Source organism: Purpureocillium lilacinum, assembly GCF_023168085.1.
Source record: "Purpureocillium lilacinum CBS 284.36 DNA, scaffold_2, whole genome shotgun sequence".
Lineage (NCBI taxonomy): Eukaryota > Fungi > Ascomycota > Sordariomycetes > Hypocreales > Ophiocordycipitaceae > Purpureocillium > Purpureocillium lilacinum.
In genome coordinates this window covers 2,510,533-2,534,215 of record NW_027072112.1, presented here as the reverse complement: position 1 = coordinate 2,534,215, position 23,683 = coordinate 2,510,533, and the positions used below count along the sequence as shown (strand labels likewise).

At 60.3% G+C, this 23,683-nt stretch overlaps 6 protein-coding genes across 6 annotated transcripts; 5 read left to right on the top strand and 1 right to left on the bottom strand.

Annotated features, from left to right (window-relative positions):
- Positions 1–4,881: 4,881 nt before the first annotated feature.
- Positions 4,882–5,565, top strand: PLICBS_002544 (uncharacterized protein; the record flags this gene model as incomplete). Its single annotated transcript, XM_018322233.2, has 1 exon — positions 4,882–5,565. The coding sequence occupies one exon, from the start codon at positions 4,882–4,884 to the stop codon at positions 5,563–5,565; it is 684 nt and encodes a 227-aa protein (XP_018179713.2).
- Positions 5,566–11,143: 5,578 nt separating this feature from the next.
- PLICBS_002543 (uncharacterized protein) lies at positions 11,144–12,568 on the top strand (the record flags this gene model as incomplete). The annotated part of the gene is made up of 1 exon (XM_018322232.2): positions 11,144–12,568. The coding sequence occupies one exon, from the start codon at positions 11,144–11,146 to the stop codon at positions 12,566–12,568; it is 1,425 nt and encodes a 474-aa protein (XP_018179712.2).
- Positions 12,569–14,396: 1,828 nt separating this feature from the next.
- Positions 14,397–15,716, top strand: PLICBS_002542 (uncharacterized protein; the record flags this gene model as incomplete). The annotated part of the gene is made up of 1 exon (XM_018322231.2): positions 14,397–15,716. One exon carries the CDS (start codon positions 14,397–14,399, stop codon positions 15,714–15,716), a length of 1,320 nt encoding a protein of 439 aa, XP_018179711.2.
- An 814-nt stretch (positions 15,717–16,530) lies between these two features.
- PLICBS_002541 (uncharacterized protein) lies at positions 16,531–17,594 on the top strand (the record flags this gene model as incomplete). Its single annotated transcript, XM_018322230.2, has 3 exons — positions 16,531–16,650; positions 16,709–16,757; positions 16,834–17,594. 3 exons carry the CDS (start codon positions 16,531–16,533, stop codon positions 17,592–17,594), a joined length of 930 nt encoding a protein of 309 aa, XP_018179710.1.
- Positions 17,595–17,961: 367 nt separating this feature from the next.
- PLICBS_002540 (uncharacterized protein) lies at positions 17,962–19,861 on the top strand (the record flags this gene model as incomplete). The annotated part of the gene is made up of 3 exons (XM_018322229.2): positions 17,962–18,133; positions 18,197–18,605; positions 18,664–19,861. 3 exons carry the CDS (start codon positions 17,962–17,964, stop codon positions 19,859–19,861), a joined length of 1,779 nt encoding a protein of 592 aa, XP_018179709.2.
- An 853-nt stretch (positions 19,862–20,714) lies between these two features.
- Positions 20,715–22,881, bottom strand: PLICBS_002539 (uncharacterized protein; the record flags this gene model as incomplete). Its single annotated transcript, XM_018322228.2, has 2 exons — positions 20,715–22,700; positions 22,759–22,881. The coding sequence occupies 2 exons, from the start codon at positions 22,879–22,881 to the stop codon at positions 20,715–20,717; spliced, it is 2,109 nt and encodes a 702-aa protein (XP_018179708.1).
- Between the last annotated feature and the right edge of the window lie 802 nt (positions 22,882–23,683).

Here is a 23,683-nt window from a genome sequence, read left to right as displayed (position 1 = left end):
CGTCACTGAGCATCAAACGCCTGGCCCGGAGGGCCGCGCGGACCTCACTGCCGGGTTCCTATCTTTAACCCCCCCAGCTGAGATGCACAGGCGGACCGAGAACAGGCAGGGAGGGAGGGAGGTGGTCTGACTGCGACGGACAGGGCTACCATGTCCACGAGCATGGCATTGGCTGCGTCTCTTCACCTGAGTGAGGGTGATGCTGCTATGGCACTGTACCGAAACTGGCCGGTCAAGGTTATTTTCACCGCGAAACCTAGCTCGAACCATACCGAGCCTTGCAGTCGGGACCGAAGCAGGCATCCTGCGGAAACGAGCCCGTCTCGCACCCCCCCGATGGCGCCGGCACCAGACGGCATGCCCGCAGGCGGATCCAAAATGCCAATACCATGTGCCGGACTTTAAGATCCGTGCCGTGGCTTCGAGAGTGGCCTGACAGGAGATTCAAGCCACGCCATCCCAAGCAACTGCGCACATCTCGTATATGAACCAATGGATCTTCACGGGCTGGGAAGCCGTAAAGGTGGGGGAGGGAGCGCGTGCGTGAGACACACAACACATCGCGACGACGCCATCGGAGAGGGCTTCCTCTCGGCCGGCTCACTCAGAGCCCCTTCCCATCATGTTTGACAGGTGGCGCCGATACGATTTCTGATCACCCGACTTAAGGTCCAGCCCTCCGACGAAGGCGGAGAGAGAGGCGATCGGAGAGGGCTGCGGACGAGACCGCCGCGGTGGTGTCCGGGGCCCGTGTGGGTGTGAGATGGGCGTTTACACCGTTTCTCGCCTTCAGCCCGATCACACCATTGCCGGCCGCGATGACGTCCGTCGGATACGGGATGTGGAGGAGAGGTTGACGGATTGGCCGGCGATGACGTCCGGCGACTTTCACAAAGGCCCCGAACGAGACTCGGCCAGGCGCGCGACGGGATGTGGTTGGGGAAGGGTGTTCGGTGGACGGTGAGCGGCCGACCGAGGGCTGAATGGCTGGACGGACAGATGGATGGATGGACGGAGGATGGGTATGGCGAGGTGTTGCGACTATTGCATCATAGAAGAAACTATGGTCATGTCCTGGACCCCTGGTGGTGGTGCTCAAAGTCGTCGCTCGATGAGTCGGCGGTCCACGGCATCGAAGCCATATAGTACGTACCGATGGTGGGGGCGTCTGGTGGGGTTCCCGACGGCTTGGCAGGCCTCTCAGCGGTGCCGGGACGCGGGCGCTAGTCCCCATCCGGGGGTCAATGGGCCGCCCCACACACCTTTTTTCAACAACAATAGCAACCACGACAATAGACAATAGCCAAAGCCTCACCTCGCGAACGCTCGCTTCGCATCCACCGAATCCCCCCTTCCTCATCCCCATTCCCCATTCCCATCCACCCTCCCGGCCGCCCCGGGGTGTGATCTCCCCCCCTCTCCGCGAATGAACGCGGGGGAGAGGAAGGGGGTGCACTGAAAGACACCACATCTGGCTGTCCCTCCCCTGCTGGAACCCGGGGCTTTTTCCGCTCCGCTCCCCCTGCTGCGGCAGCGAGGGGGCGCGCGCGCCTCCCCCCAGGCCCCCTGGCGCTGGCACCCACGCGCATTCATCAGGCCCAGGGACAATACTAGCGGGCAGGCGCTGCTAATGGACAGCGGGCTGCAGTGCGACCCGACCTTATTTTCAGGGTTCGACGACAGGTTCAGGACTAGGACCAGGACCCAGGCCGCGTCTTCTCGCCAGCGGGCATTCTTCATCTCGCAGAACGGCGCGACGAGCCCGTGCTGCACCACTGCCACCCCCTTGTTCGGGTCCCTTTTGTGCCTACGGCTACGTACGGGACCGAAGCTGGCCAGCTGCTGTACGTGCCTTGCCTCGCGCACAGCGTAGTCGATTGGAGAGTGCCCATGTTTCTTTGGCACCTATTACAGGCGTGCGGGTACAGCCTGAAGACGTTTCCCCGGGGTAACCTTGGGTTCCTCTGTCTCTTCATCTGCTGCAGGCAGCTGGTGACCCTGCGCGTCGCCGCCGTGTCGACAATACTAAACGTTTGCGTCACGAACCCCGTTGAATAGGGCGCTCCCTCCGCCTGTCCCCCTTGTCGCGGAGGGCGCATTTTTCGGCTACGTACCACCGAATGTTGTTTTTTCCTTTTGCTCGGGCGTGGCGTCCCGAGAGCTGCTCCGTCAAGGTCAAGCTAGCTAGCAGCAAATAATTGAACAGGAAGAAAAAGTGAAGAAAAATTGCAGCTAGCTAGCCCAAGCCAGCCAGCCCAAGCCAGCCAGCCAAGCCAGCCTCGCGACGATTCGGTGGAAAGTCCAGTAGTAATCAGTCCCTCGCACACCCCTCCCCTCCCCTCCCCGTTCACCCCGGCCAGCCAGCCGGCCGACCGTCCGGCAGGCAGGCAGCCATGTAAGCCCGGGGTGAAAGAAAGGCGGGCTTTTCGAGGAGGAGCCACAATCGAAAGTAGAACTTCGGTCCGAAAGCTCCAACGTAAGGCTTGGGGTTGGGAAAGAACTAGCTAGAGCCGGTACGCCACGGAAGCAGGGGCAGGAGTGCCGCGGGCTAGCTACCGCAATAAAGTTGTGTTGGGTGCGCCAGCGAGCGAGCGAGCGTGTGTGTGTGTAGGGAAGAAACAGACTTTCCGCGTCGGGGAGAGAGCCCGAGAATTGGCAAAGGGGTGGGAGGAGGGGAAAGCAGAAAAGCTTCAGTTCACGTCGAGCTTCGCATTGGTGAGCAGCAGTATGAGCTCCTTGAGCGGATAGCTAGGTGTGCTTGAAGGCGTCACGGAGCTGCGGCAGTTCTGGCCCTGTGACACTTATTGTTCCCACCCGTCAACGACGTGATGGGACACACCATTGGAGCTGCTATACACGTTTGTAGACGTAGCTGTGCAGCGCCGCCCCCAACGTTTCTTTATTTCTCGCTAGCTCTTGCGACTCGTTTGAGTTCTGCCGTCCTGCCGCATTGAGGAATCTCGACGTCCCGAACTCACTCCCCATTACAAGATTGAGAGAGAGAAACAGTAAATCACACGCCCCAGCGGGGCGGTCCCCCCATGCACGACACCTCAATGTGCGATTCAACCACCCAGCGGACAAAGGACCCCGACGTCAGGCAGACGGGACCTAAAAAGCCCATTCCATTCAATGTTGATGGGGCGGGCCCCTCCCCCCAGCACGGGTGCATTCGGTCAGGGCAGCCCGGGGTCCCTGTGCCCTTTCATCTTCGCATCCCGCTGCGGCCGGGGCCACCGACCGCGCTACCTACGGCGACCCGGGCCTACCTTAGGGACTACAGGTATCTACTCATTCCATGTGTGAATTGTACTCCGTACGTATGGGGTCTCCCCTGGCGTCCGTGCTCGGCCATCACGGGTCGACGATGAATTGAGTGAATGGGCAAAGAATACCCGACCCCCGGTATCCAACGTGGGGACTATTCGCGGGCTTTGTTTCCGATTGTTGCCCGCGGTAATCTGTGCCGGTACGTAATCAGCCGCTTTGCGTCCAGTATAGCAAGTAAGTACCTATGAAACCTCGCTTGCTGAAGACGATGAAAGGACGCGTGCCCCGCGCTGATGCTCCGCGCTGTAGCATTCCATAGGACTGCCAAGCAAGCAAGTAGACCTCGACGAGAGCCAAGACAGGCCATCTAACACAACAAAACCACACACGGAGAGACCGCTCAATAAGCCGGGAGTTTTCTGTCCCTTCCGCCTCCCCGGTGTTGAGCCCGGGAACCGTCCCGCCTCCGCTGGGCAGTTGACTTACACCCTTCCTTTGCCCAGCACGCACACGCTCCCCAGGGAAGACATCGCAGCTCATGGCCTGGAGCACTTACACCGTCTGCGTAATGTTGAGACGGGCAGACGGCTGACAACCACTGTGCGGCAGGTGGCGCAAAAACTCTCTCCCTCTTTGCATCATATGTCTCTTCTCCGGCGGTTCGTTTCCCGCAGCGCAGCGCACTTCGTCGGCACGAGTGAGCTAGAGAGAGAGGAGAATAGACGGGGACATGTCCTCGTGTACAAAGGCATTCACGCAGCTTCGCGCCTGGCGAGGACGCACGCACCGCCCTCCGGCGCCGGCTGCACACACACACACACAGAGAGAGAGAGAGACAAAGGTCACACACACACCACCATCGCGCGCACGCCCTCCGCCCCTCCATCACGCCCCTCCCTTCCCCGTCTCAAGCTCAAGCTCACCCCCTCACTCCCTCTCCACCACCACCCCCCAGTGCCCCGCGAGCCACACAGCTCCAACACTCAAGTAACAAGATTTTTATTTTTTTTTCGTTCCCTGCCGGGTGGGTTCGGCTCGGCAAAAGAAGGCACGAAAGACAGCCTTGCCTGCCGCTCGCTGGGCGGCGCGGGTACGGACGACGGAGGGGGGTAGGGCAAGCCACGACGACGACGACAGGCGACCCGGGGGGAGGGGGGCGTGCACGCCCACTCTGTCTGGCCTGACCTTGACCTTGGCCCTACATGCATGACTGCTGTGCCGTACCTTGTAGATCGGCTCCGTCCTACCTGACCTCCTCCCGACCCTCTCCGCTGGCCATCCACCTACTTATTTAATCTATCCTCCACCTACCTGCCCACCACTCTTCCCACTACACCTCCAAGAAAGAAAAGATATCAACTCGCCTTTTCTACCACTTTGCCTGCTTTTGCATACTGGACGCTCATCCTTCCCTACTCACTCACGCTGCTCAACTGGTCTCACTCTCGACAAGTCTATATAGACGAGGCAAACCATCACCACATTCACGGGAGGGATAGTTGAAGCAGGCAGATATCAGACGGCCGGCCACTGCTCTGCCACGGCATCGTGCCACTCAACTCACTCATACGCACCCTACACACACTCTCTCTCACAGCAAAACCCGTCGCCATGGACGGACCGATCCGGCAAATACGAGACTTCGCCTCTCACCTCCTCGCCAAGGAAGTCTCGTCGCACCACCCTCTCTCCCCTCCCCCCGCCTACACGCCCAACCGCCAACCGCTGGACCTCCGCACCATCACGGCCCGGCAGCTCGAGCAGCAGCGCGAGGCGCTGCCCCGCCCCGTCCTGATAGACACCTCGCCCGTCACGGACCTGCTCGTCGGGTCGGCCGTCGACGACGCCTGCAGCGTGATGGCCGGCGACGACGTGGACGACGTGGAGGAGGAGGACGACGAGTCGTCGTCGCCCATCTTCCTCCGCATCAACACCTCCATCAAGGTCGCCAGCAACAACAACGTGCTCTGCATCGGCGCCACCCCCACCGACAACGCAAAGCAGATCGCCGAGGCCGTCGTCAAGGCCATGCGCGACTACAGCGCCGGCAACGCCGGCCTCCCCATGATCGACGAGGAGGGCCGCCCCCGCCCCGTCAAGATCGACGTCGACGCCGGCGTCACCGTCGAGGGCGCCAACAACTTCCTCGGCAGCAGGGAGGTCTTCCAGCAGTTCCTCGAGGTGCAAAGGAGTGCACACGCCCGCGGCCAACGGCGGCGCCGCGAGGAATCCGACGAGGAGGCCGACGAGGCCGCTGGCCCGTCAAAGCGAACACGCTCTACCCCTACCGATTGAAGCTCCTCGGGGACGGCATGAGATGAAGAGCCACGCAAACACACCATTCTCACACACAAGGTCACTACCCAAGGTGCCTGTGACTGATCCCACGACTCGGATCATGGGACATATACCACCACACTATACAGGCGACGCCAACACTCAGTGTGTCCGGCTCCACGGTCCCCTTCTACAGGCCGACCGGGAGTGGCGTTGTGGTTGGAGTCAGGCGAAAACAGACTGGACAATGCAAAGCATGTACATGGAGCCGGACCAGACGAGTCCGATGCGAGGGAACTTGACTGATGCAGCCATGCAAGAGGGGCTTGAGGAGTTCTGGGCATAAACAAACCAATGGGATCAAGATAGCAACGACGACCATACCACATTTTAGGTAGTGGCGTGTAATAAGACCACCTGACCAGCCATTTTCACTCCTGTGTCTACTTTGCTCCTCATTACGCTCCCTCGTGCTTTGTTGAGGCATACGCCAACTTTACCACACGCAGAGTGTGCCCCCTTGATGGCCAGGGAATGCCGTCCCTCCATGGTTACTGCCGCAAGAGTCCGCAAGTCTGTAGTAGCTCTGAAAAAACTAGACACAGCTCGGGACGCCTCAGCCAGGCGCCTCGTAGACGATGGGCGGGCGATGCGTGGCTGACGAGTCGCCGAAGTACGGGCGATGCGGCGTCAGGCTGGTGCGCGAGGCGTCCTCGACAGCCGGGACCGTCGTCAGGTCGCGGCAAGGGAACCAGCAGGCTGGGCTACGCTAGCACCTAGTGGGCGCCATTGTTCCCGCGCGGCCGGTATTGAAGCCCAGATGCGCAACTGGTGCGCCGGCAGCCTGGGAGACCCTCCGCCGTCCCGCCACCGCTCCCGGGCCCCTGGCGAGGAGGGCATGGGGGCCGCCCGTCCAGACTTCACACCCTCCCACTGGAGAGACGGGCCCGGGAGGGACTCTTTGCTGGGCGCCCCGTGGAGCAATGCCCGCGATGGCGCCTCTCCCATTCTCTGGGCCGGGACGTCTTATTGTGGTCGGGAAGCGGGGGCCCGCTACTGCAGCCGCAAGCCATCGCGATAGAGTCGCCGCCGGGAAGCGGCGGTGGAGCCCGTGGTCCGTGATGCAAACATGTTCCATCGTCGCCGCCACACATGCACGCCATGCGTGCGGGCGTGCTCAGGCAGACACGGGGAGCGCTTGAGGCGAGCAGAACGGATGAGGGACAGGGCGGCCGGAACGGGGGGTGAAACATGCTCGAGGGCGACGACGACTTTGCGCCTTGGCCGCGGCCGGGCTCTTTCGGCCTCCAGACGAGGCCCGCGCTCCCGGGATTCGTGACTTCGTACTCGTTGTCGTTGGGCGCCGGTCGACGGGTCTTGGCCCCGGCCGAACGACAAAGAGGCGAGTCGTCTCGGCCGGTGACGCTGTTGCCTCCCCTGAGGTTCACAGCACCGCAGTACAGTACCAGGCGGTACTCTGACTGTATCGGCAGGTATAGTAGGCAATTCTGTATCATTGCTGTACCGTACTGCAAAGCACCGTAGGGCGGCAGCAATTCACGGCATTGTTGCACTGCAAGGCTATCTGCGGAGCCATGCGATGCAATGTGATGCACGGAGCCGTGCGTCCGCGCGACCCGCTCGTCCCGCATACCCGGATCAATGGGCGGGCAGGGGCTATTGTGAGGGACAATAGGGCACTCCTAGGTAGGAACCCTCCGGGGCCGACTGACGGATCTGAGATTCGGTGCTTGCGCAGCATGCGTGTCTGCGCTGGCGGGTCCGTGCAGGCCAGCTCTTGAGTCTTCAATGCGAGGCGAGACGCTACGGGCCTATTATTCGACGCCTGCATGTATTCATCCATTGATGGAAGTCCGACCGGGGGTTGCAGGGCTGTTCATGTTTTGTTTGCTACGCACGGACGAATCGGGCATTTGTGAGGTTGACGGTTCTGTTGTTGGCCGTGGCCGTGGCCGGAGCCGAGAAAGCTGTGTTGTGCGGTAGTCTTGTATTGTGTGCGGTGTGAGTGCAACAACAACAAGTGCTGCCTCGTCATTCAGCCCATTGAGCGAGTACGAGTCGATCAGCTCGTCAGGGGCCCGGACGTGCCTGCAGGATACGGAGTATTACTGTGCGCCTTTTCCCCTCGCCTGGTGGGTGCCGTGTCGATCCATCGAAACAAAGACTCGGCTGCGCATGGAGTCTCGCTTACCGGGGCTGAGCAGCGCCCGCCTGGGGCGGTTGACGAACGCGGCACTTGGTGCCTGACGGATCGATGATGGACCATGGATGATGAATGGCGATGGAGATGGTGGTGTAGGTGTAGGTGGTGGCGGCGGCGACGGTCGCCCCGTCCTCGCCCTCATAGACGGACCACGGTCAGGTCCTGGTCTGCCCGCCAGGGGGGATCCGCTCCTTCCTTTGTTCTCTGCTGCTTCTCCCGCCCCGTGCTGCCTTGGCCTTCTGACAATAGTACTCGCATGACACATCGACGCGCGCACCTTCCCTCCGCCATTGCCAACGAACGAGTCACCTGATGATGCCTTCGTCCCCGATCGGGCTGCGGCCTGGCTCGAACGGCAGGAGCAGACCAAGAGCTATCTTTGTCTTGCTTGCTTGGGAAGGCGACCCCACCATGCCGCTTTCCTTCCGCCGATGGATTGCCATTCGGACTCCTTTCTTCCCCTTGCTCCATTACAGGCAAACCAGGTTCCTCCCACCCCTCCAAGGCCCATCGGATCGACTCTTCCGCTAGACCGACGACATGACGCTGCGTCCGGCCCGTGTGAATAATTGTCCCCATCGCTGCAACTTGAAGGCACGTCACGCCGTAACATGACTAGGTACTCGTATCAGGCGTTGCCCACTTGCCCGTGCCGTCAGACGCTCATTCATCGCTGGCGAAATCTCTCGACACATATGCCAACCCAGACAGCACAACAGCACAGGGTGGAACAGTTGCATCGTGTTTGGTAACATTTACGTGCCATTTTATAGGCTTCGGTGGCGCTCTACGCGCCAGCCATCGCCAAGGAAATTTCCCATCGCGCCCTCCCTGTCGATGAAGACGTATAGTATAGTCTTCTTTGCTCGACTAATGCTTTCGTGTCTAGCGGTCGTATAGAGGACAGACGCCGTTTCACGATCTAAATCGAAATTTGGTATGGTGGGCGCGACATCAAGAGGCTCCCATTCTTATTTGCCAAGTGGCATGAAGCACCCTGTCCACTCCCAGACACCCCTTGCCGCTGTGAGAGTTGAGCAGACATGGACTTCCTGCGCCCCGCTACTGTCTCCTCGCACGAGTTGTGACGTGAATCAGAAGACCCTTGAGACTCGTTTGTCCCGCCCTTGTTCCTCACCCCATCGATCTTGCCACATGGGTTTCTTCACGTAGCACCACCCCATAGGCGCGCCACCCATTCCCCAGACTGTCCTCATCTCGGCAAGCGGTATAGGCTTAACAAGTCGGTATAGTTCCATGATAGGGTACCCATACTTAGACTGCTTCTTGCCAGCGTTGAATTCGGCATTCCCTATGCCGAACGGTTCCTCTGGTACGGTGCCTGGGGTATGGCGAACGTCGAAAGGGATAGTTGCGATGTGTCTGCCGCGACAAACCATACGACTCATGAGCACAGAGCACGTTTTGCAAGGGTCAAGCTGATCGCTGTAGTAGAAGCGGCTCTCAGGGAAACCTACGTGATCGCCGCGGCTCCCTCGCTCTCTTGCGTCGTTCCACGTGTCTCGTACAGCCACAGCCGCTCTACGCCATCGCGAAGCCGGTATTTACGATATTCATGGTTCTTCTGCCTCGTGAGAATGTTGTTCAGATGAGCGGGCTGAATGGCCAGGAGAACATCGGTCTGCACTCGGTCAGACGTGGCGGTAGTAGTCGAAGTGCGCTTATTCTTCGTTGTCGCTCTGACGGGAGGAGCCGCGGCTCGAGCGACCTTGGATGATGCCCTGTTTCTGAACAAGGCATCGCCGAGGGTTGGCTGTCTCCAACCTCGCCGCCTAGCCTGATGCAAATCGTGCGTCGGTGACATTCGGGAGGTAATGGGAGATTGAACGACGACGATGCAATTGGCGGTTTCACGGGCATGCTCTGCTCAGATGTGGCATGCATGAAATGCAAATGGTAGGAGCAGACGTTTTTCCCCGACTGTGAGGGGTGCCACTGTATGACCTCCGAGATTTTCGAAGAATATGCACGGAGCACCATTTTGGAGAGTCGCAGGGGGGAACATGCAGCCGATGTCGCGAGTGGTACGGGCGATGTGGGCGTCGACCCTTGATGGCACGCATCAGTACACCTCGCGATCCGGCCGTACGGCTTCGTTTTCTGCTGCACGTCGGCGTATACTCGCCGAGGTTGCGGTTCTGCGTGCTTCATGTCGGCAACGGGCGTCATCATGGCCATGAGGTCACTGAGGATGGCGGCCCCGGACCCATTGGGCTCAACTTCCATGGCGTACCACAGCTCTGTCGCCGCGAACTTCATCAGCGGCCAACCCAGGCCAGGCAGGGCGATGGCGTCCAGTGGCGAGCCCCCCACGACGACGCCGGCGAAGGCGTTGACAACGCCGTTCTGACCTTTTAATAATTGCTGACGGGTCCAAGGACTGCCATCATTCGTCTCGTGCGAACTGTGAGTCTGTCATTGCCATTATAAAGGTAGTCCATCAGTGCCTAATAGGGGGCTTTGAGTAAGATATAGGTGCCTATGGAGTATGTAGGTCGAAGCCCCTTATTTCTTGTGGTCGGCGCAACATCAAAGAGGCCCCTTTCGGCCGCCCAATCCCGCAGCCCCAGCTCTTCCGGCAGTGCAACCAACTGCCCCTCTTTTCGCCGTCGCCAAAAACCGCTAAAGCCAGCCCAGCCTAGGCAATAAGCTACGCCGTCCTCGACCTCCTCCAGTTCCATGTGAGGTGGGGTTGATGAGCTGAGCTGAGCTGAAGACATGCTGTGAGCCAAGAGCTCTGCCACAATTGCAGCTCCGCCGCCTGGTTCGCCATGCCAACTAGGCATATGCCCAGGAGAGTGAGCGAGACGCCGGCGATGTGATGGCCTCGTGCTCCCTTTCCCCGCGCCCGTTTGGCCAACCGGGACGCAGGCGAGGGCACACACGTCCCTGTCGACTGACGTGATAGGCAATGCCACGGAGAGAGTGAGCTACGCAACCAAGTAGTACCTAGCAGCGAACGACCGCGAAGCCCCCCCCCCCCCCCCCCCCCCCCCATCGCCAGTTCATGGCCACTGCCACCCCTCGGCGGGGCCGTCACGTAGTTTGCCGGATTGGCCTCGCTAGCGCTGCAGATACGTTGCCCCGATTCGCGATGGGAATCTGCGAGCTTCGCCCCAAAGTCTAAACAGGCTCCTCCCCCAAATCGCCGCATCGAAGACGTCAAGCAAACTCAACCACCACCGTCCCAACGTCACGCCCTCGCTCCTTGTCGCTTCCCCGTGTGCTTCGTCCTGCGTCCCCAATTGACTGCCGGACGCCTGCCGCTTCTGCATCACAACGCCCGCTGGAGCAGTTGACGCGCGCCGACCCCCCAGCATCGTCATCGTCGTCCTTGTTTTGTCGCCCATCATGGCAACCCTCACGGTCCGCAACCTCACCATCCACCCCCTCGAGCTCGTCAAGGTCGAGCGCTTCGAGGGCGAGCGCGTCTCCTCCGGCGGCGGCCTGCTCAGCAACGTCACCGGCGCAGTCACCAACTTCCTCAATGCCACCGAGCACCAATCGCACGAGACACGCGCCAAGGGCGGCGCCATCGACTCGCGCGACCTCTCCGTCCGCGTCGAGCCCTTCACGGCCAACTCGGGCACCGATGTCCGCAGCCCCGACGAGTCGGCTCGCGAGGTGATTCGCCTCACCTTCCAGACCGAGGGCCACCGCTACGAGGCCGACGTCCCCACGCCCTCGAGCCGCTCCGCCGTCATGAAGAAGCTCGACGACGGGCCGCATGACCTGACGGCCGTCTACGTCTCCAACGGCGCCCTCCTCGCCATCTTCTCCTCGGCCCGCCTCGAGGCCTGGATGAGCGAGCTTCACAACGACTGGCCCCTCACCCTGCTCTCCATTCCCGGCACCCACAACTCGCCCACCTGCTACAAGGCCTTGCCCTCGGTGCGCTGCCAGGCCGTGGGCGTCCCCGAGCAGCTGCGCAACGGCGTGCGCTTCCTCGACATCCGCGTCTCGGCCAACCCGGACGACGACGCCCTCGCCCTCGTCCACAGCGCCTTCCCCATCTCCCTCACCGGCAACAAGTACTTTGGCGACATGCTCACCGACATCTACCGCTTCCTCGACGAGAACCCGAGCGAGACCATCATCATGAGCCTCAAGCGCGAGGGCACCGGCAAGGGCACCGACGGGCAGCTGGGCAAGTACCTCAAGCACAGCTACGTCGACAAGACGCGCGACAAGTGGTGGACCGAGCCCAAGATCCCCACCCTCGGCCAGGCCCGCGGCAAGATCGTCATCGTCCGCCGCTTCGCCCTCGACGACGACATGCGCCAGGCCTGCTGGGACGGCCGCGGCTGGGGCATCGACGCCCAGCAGTGGCCCGACAACTGCGAGGACGGCACCGGCGGCAACGGCAACTTCCGCATCCAGGACTTTTACGAGATCACCGAGAGCCAGAACATCGAGAAGAAGATCTCGTACAGCCGCGGCCAGCTCGAGCGCGCCGCCGAGCAGGTCTTTGCCCTCGCCGGCATGGAGGGCCACCAGCCCGACGCCCCGAGGCCCCCCTTCTTCATCAACTTCCTCAGCGCCAGCAACTTCTTCAACGCCACCTGCTGGCCCGAGCGCATCGCCGCAAAGGTCAACCCCGCCGTCGTCGAATACCTCTGCATCAACCACGGCGAGCACGAAAAGGGCCCCAACAAGCTCAAGGTCGGCGACGCCGGCACCGGCATCGTCATCACCGACTGGGTCGGCGCCAACGACAACTGGGACTTGATTCGCTGCATTGTCGGCATGAACGCCCGGCTGCAGCTCAAGAAGTAGACTCAAGAAGTAGATGGTTGGAGAACGATAAAAGTGTGAAGTTGGGATAAACACCATTTAAAGAATATAAAGCCGAAAATGTACATGAGACACAATTAAAGTGGCGGACAAGAGGACAGATTCGGGCGGAACCAATTGGATTTAATGCTAAAGACTTTGTTGATAACCGCTGGCCATGATCAATCAAGCAATCAAATCATCTATTAGACGTCGTGTTAGCAACAATCACGCCACAAAAGCTGTGACAGACGAAGGTACACAAGAACGCCATATCAGTTCTCCAAGGTGAAAAAGGTTGTTCATCACGATGAACTCAGCCAAAGATAAATAGAACAAGTCATCCTTACGGCGGAAAGGGGGGTGGTAAACCAGGAAGAGTCGACGCTTACCTCTCTCGTCAAGGGTATCGATACTGCTCGACATATGGTATCTATCCCTAGCTGACGTGTCAGCAGCTGGTATCACCACGATAGGTATTCAAGCAGCAGCATCAACGAGTCCTGCATACGGTCAGTACTCTCGTCCCCAACGTCGACGGCAAAGTAAGGCATGACGACGCACCATATCAGAAGTTGTTAAATACGATCATCCTCCACCAAATCACCGAGATGATTGGGGATCAAATAGTGTGAATACGTTTTTGACATCTCATCACAGAAAGACTCGACCGCGACATGGCGGAAAAGGAACTGCGTGTGCAAATTATAATTACCTGCCGAGCATGCTGTTAGTCCGGCTATACAAAACCACCAAGCGGCGTCAAACACTAAACGTTTCTCCCCAAGCCAGAGTCAGGTGACGAAGTGTCATCAATAGCACCCGCCAGTCTCCCACCACAAGGTTTGTACGCCTTGCTTTCAAGGGCGAGAGGTGGCGGGGCTCGATTATGTCCGCCCGTTCGTTCAAGTCTTCATCATACAATGGCAACAGCGTGCGGTGAGGGGGTTGGATTGATAGCGGAGGGCGGAATGTACCTATCGAGCCGCGCGAATTAGCAAGAGTCTAGCCAGAACGGCAGCATAGCAAAGTGCAAAAGTAGTCTCCAGTCAGACAAGGCTGAAACTTATACAACGGTATCCACATTATGTATTAAGCATGAGGAATCCCTGAGTCGTTTTGATCATCACTCGGAGGGGAGGGTAAAAAGCACTCGTGTGGGCTAACCTTTTGTCATGAAAATATGGTCGTGAGAAGGCACTACTGGATGCTCAACACCTATAACTTGTGCAACTGTTAGCTTGATTCTGCCCAAGACGATGTGCTGCGAAAATGTGGCTGCTGATAGCTTGCTCAGGGTAATTCTAGAGATAAATAGATCACCATGGTGCTGGTCTGAATTGGATTGTTCGTTTGTGTTCATCTCTGAAGCGATAGGGAGCGCGAGGACGTATCGTCTTACCTGAGACCTGTTGACCACCGCCAGAGGACACGGCATGGAGCATGCACTTGCATGCTGCGGCGAACGTGTTCAGCTGCGGTGGTCTTGTGGTTGTCGAGGAAGTGTGTGTGTGAGAAAGGAAGGAGAGGAAGGAAATGGCGGCCAAAAATTTCTTGGTGGAAAGAGAAATGGGCACGGAGCTCAAAATTGAGCTAAGCCAAAATAGGAACCCAGTCCCACAGTCAGAATGTGGCTGGTGGAGATTTGCTTTGTGGCGGTGCAGAAGATCTTCCCCGCGAGGACGGGCGAGGCGTGCGTGGCGAATGACGCTGCATGCCGGGCAGTTATAAGTCCCCGAAGACACCCGCGACCCCGACCCTGCATCTGCTTGAAGCACAACCGCAACGGCCTCCGTCTCCCTAGAGATCGGAAGCAACATCGATTTCCAACATGGCGTCCGCAGGGGCGATATGGGGTCCAGCGACCCTTCGCCTGCTGCGTGTCGCTGCCGCCAAAACCACAAAGTTGGTCCGCGCCAAGCTGGTGGACGCGACCAGGCCTCTTCAGGGCCAGGTTCAGCATATCCCCATCCGCAGCGGCCACACCGGGCGGCAGCCCATTCATCCAGCAGCGCTCTTGAGACAGCAGAAACGAGGCGTGAGGTGGTTTTCTGGCGGTGCGACCAAGAGCATCAACAATGTGTTGCGGAGGTTCATCAGCTCCGAGCGAAGCGCCTCCGCGCCACGATTCGATCGATCCAAGCTACCGTCTTCAAACACGTCGCGACGGGTCGCACAATTCTCCGGACGGGCTCCCTTTGCGAGCACCCTGCGACCGAACCTGACAGGAGGAGCCATGCCTCGCACGGCCGGCGGCTACAGCCTCGGCGGCGGCGCTCGGTACTTCTCTCACACGCCGGCGGCGCCGGCCCAGGTTGTCCAAAACGTGTCGCAGGCCATGCGGGCCTTCTTTCTCTCAGGCCAGAAGCTCCGATACGACGGTCTTGGTCCGCACGGTGAGCGCAAGTACCGCGCCGTCTCCACGCTTGAGGACGACGCCATGCGCAAGCTTTCCGACATTCCTCGCTCCGCTCTGGGTTCCTTCATCGAGTTCCAGCTCAGCCCCAAGATCACGGCTCTCAGCCCCCTTGCTGCCGCCCTCGCGTGCGCATCCGAGACCTCTGGATTCCATGCCGAGGCGGCTCAGGCCAGTATCAACACCGAGGGCTTCCTCGACATCCTGTCTGCCGACTTTGGTCGAGCTTTGAAGGATTTGACTGCTGTATATGCAGATTTGCGGCGGCTCTCGGTGTTGGGAGACCTGCCCATCGTTCTCGAGAAGAGCGACACCCTCCGTGTTCGGTTCCCCGGCGTCGATGCTGCCACGGTTGAACGACTCTGCGACGACATCGGGATCCAACGTGGAGTCGTCAGCCAGGATCCAGGCTTCGACTTGGCGGTCGGTGTCCCCATGGCACTTAGATTTCCGTTCGCTCCCGACGCCGAAAAGACGTTGACGTCTCCTGGCGGATCGGCACGGTCACTGGAGGGCCACGAGCTGGACGAGATGTCGTCTCTCGAGGACGACTCCTTTGTGCGAGATGCCTTTGCCGAGGAATTGGAGAACCCGTGGATATCGGAGCCAGAAGGCTACGAGAGCATGTCACCGCCCATGAGTTTTGCGCAACATTGTTCCGACGAATTTGAGGGACTCGAGGGGATATATCGCTTCCTCGAGGAGTGCGACCGGGGTCAAGGCAGGCTGGGATGAACGGCCGCGTCCGAAGGTTGTGGAGGCTCTACACTCGTTTGTAACAGTATACAATTTCGTTTTCTTAGCGCAGTCAGCCGATCGGGCTCTTTCAAGATCGAAACACGATTTCCTTGGGTTCTTACAAGGTATTCCACCTCATCGTCGTTCGCGTGAATCGGGGAGAGGTAGTCGAGAGCTTCCGGGCGCAGGGTGGTGACTCTGGTGAGAAGTCTGGAGGCCTTGTGTAGCCAATGGCTGCGATGCCCGGCTATCCAAAAGGGTGGTAGTCGTGGACAGGCGCTGCAGGAGGATGCCGAGCGAGAAGAGCTCGGCGCACATGGTGTCGCAATGCTGGTCAGCCATGGTTCCGGCACGCAGGCGTGGTGGACGTTGTCGGAGTGGGCGGTGGGTGGGAGGATGGAGATCGCACCATAAACCCCAAGTACCGCCTGAGATAGTGGGCCAACCCGCCCGACAGAGCGAGGTTCGAGGTGTGGCTCGGCCACCACTGTCCGCGGTCCCTAGACGTCCCCGCAACAGCACCAACCCGCCTGGCGCCTTTGCGGGTTGGCGGGTGCTTCCTCCACTGCAGCCACCGCCCGCGCGCCTCGGCGACGGCCTGGAGCTGAGGTGCTACCTCAATCAGTAATTCTACCGGGGCCGAGTCCCCCACTAGACGAACCTCGGCATTGCGCTCGCCTCCGCGTCTCGGCCGGCAGCTCTTAAGTCGGGGCCCTCGCCTCCCCGCGTCGTCGATGCAGTAACCCTGCTTCGCAATCAATTGGAGTCTGTCTGTACATCTCCCGTCACTCCGTCCCTGCAGCAATCCATCATGTCTGGCCCCGGCGTTGGCTTCGAGTACCCGCGACAGGAGGTGTCCTGGCTGAAGCGCGATGTGCTGCTCTTCGCCAACAGCATCGGCTGCAAGTCGGACGAGCTACACTTTCTCTACGTACGTTCGGTTTCGCCGCTCTGGGTATTGTGACGACGCTGACTCTGCTGTTCTCCAGGAGCTGCACCCCAACTTTTCCGTCTTCCCCACGTATCCCCTCGTCCTGAGTGAGTAGCTCCTCCTCCCCATCGTCCGCCTCGTCCGACTGTCCTACCTGGAGCTCTCGACTGACTTCGTCCGCAGCCTTCAAGGGCAACACCCAAGAGGTCGTCGACTTCTACAAGGCCCAAAAGGCCGTCAAGATCCCCAGCGTCCCCGAGTTCGACTACCGCCGTGTCGTCGACGGCCAGCGCAAGATCGAGTTCCTCAAGAAGCTACCCCCGTCGTCCGAGGGCGCCAAGTTCGAGGCCCGCACCAAGGTGCTCGGCGTCTATGACAAGGGACGGCCGGGCTCCGTGCTCGACCTGCAGACGGACCTGGTCAACGCCGCCACGGGCGAGGTGCACACGCGCGTCACGACGAGCAGCTTCTTCGTCGCCCAGGGCGGCTGGCACGGCCCCAAGGGCCCGGCCACCAAGAACTACCCGCCGCCCAAGGACCGCGAGCCCGACGCCGTCCTCGAGCACCAGACGACGACCGAGTCGGCCCTGCTGTACCGCCTCAACGGCGACTACAACCCGCTGCACGCCACGCCCGAGCCCGGCCAGAAGATGGGCTTCAAGGGCGCCATCACCCACGGCCTGTACCAGTGGAACGTCACCTGCCACGACATCCTGCGCCGCTTCGGCGCCTCCGACCCGGAGAACATCAAGGAGTACCAGGCGCGCTTCGCCAGCCCCGTCATGCCCGGCGACAAGCTCGTCACCCGCGTCTGGCGCACCGGCGAGAAGACGGGCGACTTTGAGGAGGTGCGCTTCACCACGCAGGTCGAGGGCGGCAAGGTGTGCCTGAGCAACGGCCGCGCCCTGGTTCGCGTCGTCGGCGAGATCAAGAACAAGCTGTAATTACCTCGTATGTTTCGATAGCCATCTGAAATGTTGAATGAATGATGAGCGCCCTTGCATTGCCTGGCATTGTGATGTTTTGGCCCGTCCGTGGCGCCATATCGAATGCCTTCCTAAGCAACTTGAATTCTTTTCTATAATGTATACACGCTGCCTTCTTTGTGTGAAAGGTTGTAAATCGATATGACGTGGTGCGCCGCAAGGCCCCGGGCCGCCTCACCACCAAATCCATGCCCGCGATGGGGCCCCCCGGAATTCTGCTGCCTTCTCACTCACCCACACCACCAACGGCCCCCTCCCGGCGTGGCCCCGCGAAACCATGCACTCGACATTGCAAATAAATAAAATTGTGTAGATTCGATACATAATGGCCGAATCGCGACACGTCGGGCAGCGCGTGTCCTACAGCGGTGCCCTGTGCACGGTGCGGTACGTCGGCCAAGTCGAGGGCACAGAGGGATCCTGGCTCGGCGTCGAATGGGACGACGCCACCCGTGGCAAGCACGATGGCTCTCACAAGGGCGTGCGCTACTTCACCTGTGAGTCAAGGCGTCCAACGCCTCGAATCCGTCGCGGGCGCCGCTGACGCTCACCCGCCGCAGGCCTCTCAAAGTCGGCCACGGCCGCGTCGTTTGTGCGCCCGACGCGGCCCGCGGACTCGCCGCAGAGCTTCATCGCCGCGCTGCACGACAAGTACGTCGCCCACGATCCGCAGGGCGGTGAAGATGGCACGGCACTGGAGCAGGCTCGGCAGATTATCATCTCGGGCAAGGTGGCCGAGGAGAAGGGCTTCGACAAGGTCCGCCGCAAGCTCGCCCAGGTGGGAGAGCTCAAGATTGTGATCCTCGACGGGCTGCGCGTGGCGAGCGCGGTGGCATCTGACGAGAGGAGCGTTTCAGAGACCTGCCCGAGCATCGTGCACCTGGATCTGAGCAGGAACCTGCTTGAGCGGCTGGCGCCTGTCGTCGAGGTGTGTGGCGAGCTCAGCAACCTCCAGCGGCTGAGCATCAAGTACGTTGCGCCTTTCGACACGGGATCCGGTCCTGATCTTGTGCTAACGCCACTACAGCGGCAACCGATTTCAGCATGTCTTGAGCGACAAGTCTCTCGACCGTGCCGAGGCTGCGTTTCGGGGTGTGACGGAGCTTGCTCTCGGCGAGACGCTGCTGAGCTGGGAGGAGCTCTGCTATGTCGCCGTCCGATGCCCCTCTCTCACGACCCTCGCCGTTGGGGCGAACCAGCTCTCTATACTGCCCGAGGTAGACTTTGGCAGCCTCACGAGCACTCTGACCTCCATCAACCTCGAGTACAACGACTTCACAGCCATATCCGACCTCGGCTGCCTCGCCTCCCTCACGGCCCTCCGCAACCTGCACCTCAAGGGCAACGGCATCAAAGAAATGACGGCCGCCAACGCATCTACACCAATTTTCCCACATTCACTCAAATATCTCGACGTGTCGTACAACAGCATCGAAGAATGGTCCTTTGTCGACGCGCTAGCCACGCACTTCCCGGGGCTCACAGGCCTACGCCTCGCCCACAACCCAGTATACGACGCGCAGCGGGACGTCGACACGAAGACGGCGTCGTCGTCCGAGGAATCGCACATGTTCACCATTGCGCGCCTCGCGGGGCTCAAGAGCGTCAACTTCACGCACATCCAGCACGCGGACCGCACCAACGCAGAGATGTTCTACCTCTCGCGCATCGCGCGCCAGCTCGCCGCCGTGCCCGAGGGCGCCGAGCACACCGTCGTGGCGCAGCACCCGCGGTGGGCAGAGCTCTGCGGCCTGTACGGCGAGCCGGACGTGGTGCGCCGTAGCGAGGTGAACCCGTCGTTCCTCGAGGCGCGGCTAGTCACCGTGGGGTTTCACTACCAGGATGACGCCGGAACACTGAGGAAGAGGACGACGCGCATACCGCGGTCGTTTGACATTTATGCCGTCAAGGGGATTGCGGGGAAGCTGTTTGGCGTGCCCCCGCTGAGGGTGCGTCTGGTATGGGAGACGGGGGAGTGGGATCCCGTGGCGCGGTACGACGAACGGGACGGCGAGAGCAGCGACGAGGACGATGACGATGACGACATGGTTGTCGAAACGCCGCCGGAGGACAGCGAGGCCTATTCAAAGGAAAAGTCCGGGCGATGGGTCAAGCGAGAAGTTGAGCTAAGAGACGGGCCGAAGCAGCTGGGCTACTGCGTCGACGGCCAGGATGTGAACATTCGCGTCGAGCTCACCCAGCAGAGCACGACGACCACAACGTAAGAGCGCGCATCTCGTTTGAGCAAGGCAGCATGAGCGACAGCAACTAGACTCGATTCTATTCGCCTCTATGTACGTAACTAGACCTTAGCAGCCGTGCAATACACAGCCGCGTCCGCGTCTATCCCATCTGTAACAAAGCCATGTCAGCCCACCCAACGTCTCGCAGCGTACCTGCTGCAACGAAAGAAAAGACTTTGCGAGCACAGAAGATCAGGAAAACAAAGATTTGTCCACAGCAAACGACCCCAAGCAAAAGGGGCCATTCAGAATTGCAGAATTCATAAAATATGAATGGCATCATGACATGCAAAGGTAATAAGAGTAAAGAGAAAAGGGAGAACTCCTCCCTCCTCCCTAGCGCCCGAGACAGGGCTGCTGTCGTACGTACCTTCTGTGGGATCGCCTTCGAAGTCAGGGCGGCGGCTTCAAACCGCGGTGCAACCTCCCGCCCGTGTGGGCGCGCCGGGTCGTGGGTTACACGGCTCGGATGCGTGGTCGCACACGGGGTTCGGGGTGGTGAGTTGAGGAAGAAACTTTTGGTGGAGGGATTGTGTCGATGAGGACGTGCGTTGCGGGCACGTGACCGTTCTTGGCCTGGGAACCACATCATGGGTGTCGATGGCCTGGACGGGATAGGGGACAGACAACGTCAGACCTGAACTAAACCAGTAAGGATCGTGTCGTTTATACTTCAGGTTGTACATGAACAAGCAGCGGCAGTCATCGTCAGCTTCACACATCAACGCCACTCGTCTTCCAAGGGGTATATGTAGTACACATCAGCTACCAAGAAGTGCAACACGCCGCCGCCGCCGCCTCCGCATCCTCCCAGACCCAATGGTACGATGCCGGGCTAGACTACCATCGCTCCGTTAAGGCCGACGGCTTCCACCCGGTTCACCAGCTTCTTGACGTTGGTCCACTCCTCGTTCTTGAGGCCCTCTTTGCCGCCAAGCCCGCCGCTCACCTCAAACACCGTCACCGAGCCGTCGATACCGCCCGTCGCGAGTCGCTTCCCGTCGTTTGGCTCCCAGGCGAGCTTGTTGAGGCTCTTGGACAGCATCGTCCGCCCCTCCTGACGCGCGCTCGGCGATATGCGCGACACGGGCTCCTCGGTCTCAACGGCAATGTCCCACAGCTCCAGCCAGCCTGCGCCGTCGACGAGTGCAAACACGCTCGGCTTGACGGGCGACCACTTGGCGTCGTAGACGACGTCCTCGCGCACAAAGTCGATCAGCGGCGCGATGCTGCCATCGCCCGCCCCGATCGTCGATGTCGCGGCCGGGGCGCGCACCTTCCACAACTTGACGCTCCAGTCCAGCGACGACGAGATGACCAAATCTCCGAGATCCACGGGACCTCTCGCCGGGTGGAAGTCGACCGACATGACAGGGGCGGTGTGTCCCCTGTAGCTGATCTTCTTGTCAACGCCTGCCTTTGCTCCAGCGCGGTCGTATCTATGGCAAGGAAAGATGGTGCCTTCCTCGCTGCCCACGAGGAAGAAGGTCGGGTCGGTCTGGGGAAATGACAGACAAGTCGGGCTGACGTCCTCAACGGCCACCTTGGCCTGGCTTGGATTCTTCAATTCGAGCAGCTCTTGGGGCTGCGCGAACACGTCCATACTCCAGCCACAGACAACGCCGTCCGTGGAGCACGATATGATGTTGTTTGCGTTCTGAGTTCCGACAATGTCCACAGAGTAGATGGGGTGCGCGTGGCCGTAGCCTGTCAAGGGTGTCTTCTGCACCGGCGCCGCCTTGGCCCTGGTATCCCACAACAGGACCTGGCCGCTATAGGAGCCGCCGATGATGAGATTTGGGTGGTACGGAGAAAACTTGGCCGTAAGGATGTCCGACTGAGCAGTAAAGACGTACTCCGGGCGATCGTGCATGTGTGTGTTCCAGACCTGTACAAGGCCATCAGGTTCATGGGGTGCCGTGGGGTTCTTGGTGTACGAAGCAAGCAACAGCTCGCTAAACTTGGGCGAGAACTCGATGCTGCTAATCATGCGCTTCTTGGACCAGCGGTCGTCGAAGAATTGCGCTACTTCCTTTATTCGGTGAACGCCTCGGCCCCCGGTGTTGCCGCTCTCTTCGTCTTCGTCGTCGAGATCCTTTCCCTGCAAGGCATAGTCGGTGAGGATATCATAGGTTTCTTGGTCGATGGCCCTCTCGATGACTTTGGTAGATTGCTCCAGGAATTCGACAAACTCTTCCGAGCGAGTGACCGCCTCAAGCTCTTCAGTTGTGAGATCCCTGGAGGGCCAATTTGTTGCGCTGGACGGCTGGGCGGGAGCCAAGCCGTCTGCGAGGAGCTCTTTCGTAGCCCTCAGCTCTTGCTCGACCTCGTCCCGTATCTTTTGCCGCAGCTCCTCCTCCCTGTCCCTCTCTCTGCGGCTGAGCTTCTTGTTAGGGGTCGAAGTCGTGCCCGAATAGTCGTCTCCGTCCGAGGCGATGGACTGCGCCCTTGGCCTTGTGGGCGTTGACGACCAGTCATCTGTCGTCTGGACACCTTTACTGTAGGAGAAGACCTCCTTGACGGGCGACGGCGGGCATGCGTAGACTGTCGTCAGAGGCACGGTGCTCAGGGTGATAGGAGGAGGCGCGGCGGCAGAGGCGGCGGCGGACACGGCCTGCCCATTCTGCGTCCCTGTGAAATCGGACGTTCCGTTGCTTATTTCGCCGGCGCTGAGAACGCTGTTGGGCCTGCTCGCTCGGCCGGCTGGGGAGGCGGCACCACCTGTCGTGGTCGACCCGGGTCGGCTGTCACCAACGAGGCTGTTGATAAGACTCTCGATTTCGCGGCGGTTATCGGCTCGCCCAGGCGTTGGCGAGATCAGCTGCGAAGAAAAAGGACGTTAGCGAACGCGCTTTCGAGAAGGACGACAGTCAAATTACATCGCTGTGCCCGCCTATGCTCTGGCGTCCAGCTGCCGACTGGCTCTGTCGCAACTCCCTCTGCCGTTTTAGCTCCGCGAGCTTGGCCTTCTTTGCAAGGATTTCATCTCGACGTTGTTGCATCGCGGCTGCTCGACAAGCCCATCGCGGGACGGGCTGTGATGAGTGGACGAGCTCCGGCAGTTGTAGCGGCTGGTGTCGGAGAGCCGTTCGAGGTGGCCTCGAGAGAGACGGCTAATGCTAGCCTAGGTATGACGCGGGTCGCGACAAGCTCCGGACACTGGCGAGTCGGGCAGGGCGGCTGGGTGCGTGCAAGAGAAACGCAATAGTCGGCCTGTCCAAGTACTCCCAGAGTTTGATGCGAGATCGCTGTTGACGGTCGGAACCTAGCTCATGGCGTACGGAGCAGATGAGGCGAACCCACCGCGACGACGAGCGACGCGCATGAAATCAAACCCCCCTAGTTCAGGCACACAGCAGCGGCAGGGCCCCGTGGAGTGGAAGGCGGCCCCCTGTGGTGGGAATGGTGGTGAGTGAGGGCCGCCGTCTCATCCACTGAAGCGGCCCCACCAGGGGGGGACGCGTGCCGGCCTGGCGCTGCCCTGGTTAGGTAGGTAGGTTGCTTGCGCGGGCTGCAAGTGGCCTGGCTGCTGGGTCTGGGTCAGTCACTGCACAGAGGGGGTGTCGACGGTGCTGTCCGGCGCGCACGTGATCGTCGCGGCTGGGCCGGGCCTGGTGGATGGCTGGCCGTAGTATCGACCCAGAGCTACCCCCCTGCAGCCGCCCAGCGGCCCGCCGGGGAGCCAGCACGGCCGCTGGAAAAACTCAGGGAGCGACTTTTCCCGAGCAACATCCAAATCTTCACCTCGCCTCCAGCCCGACCGCAACAATTGCCTCGATCCACCCAGACAGGGCCCATTGACAG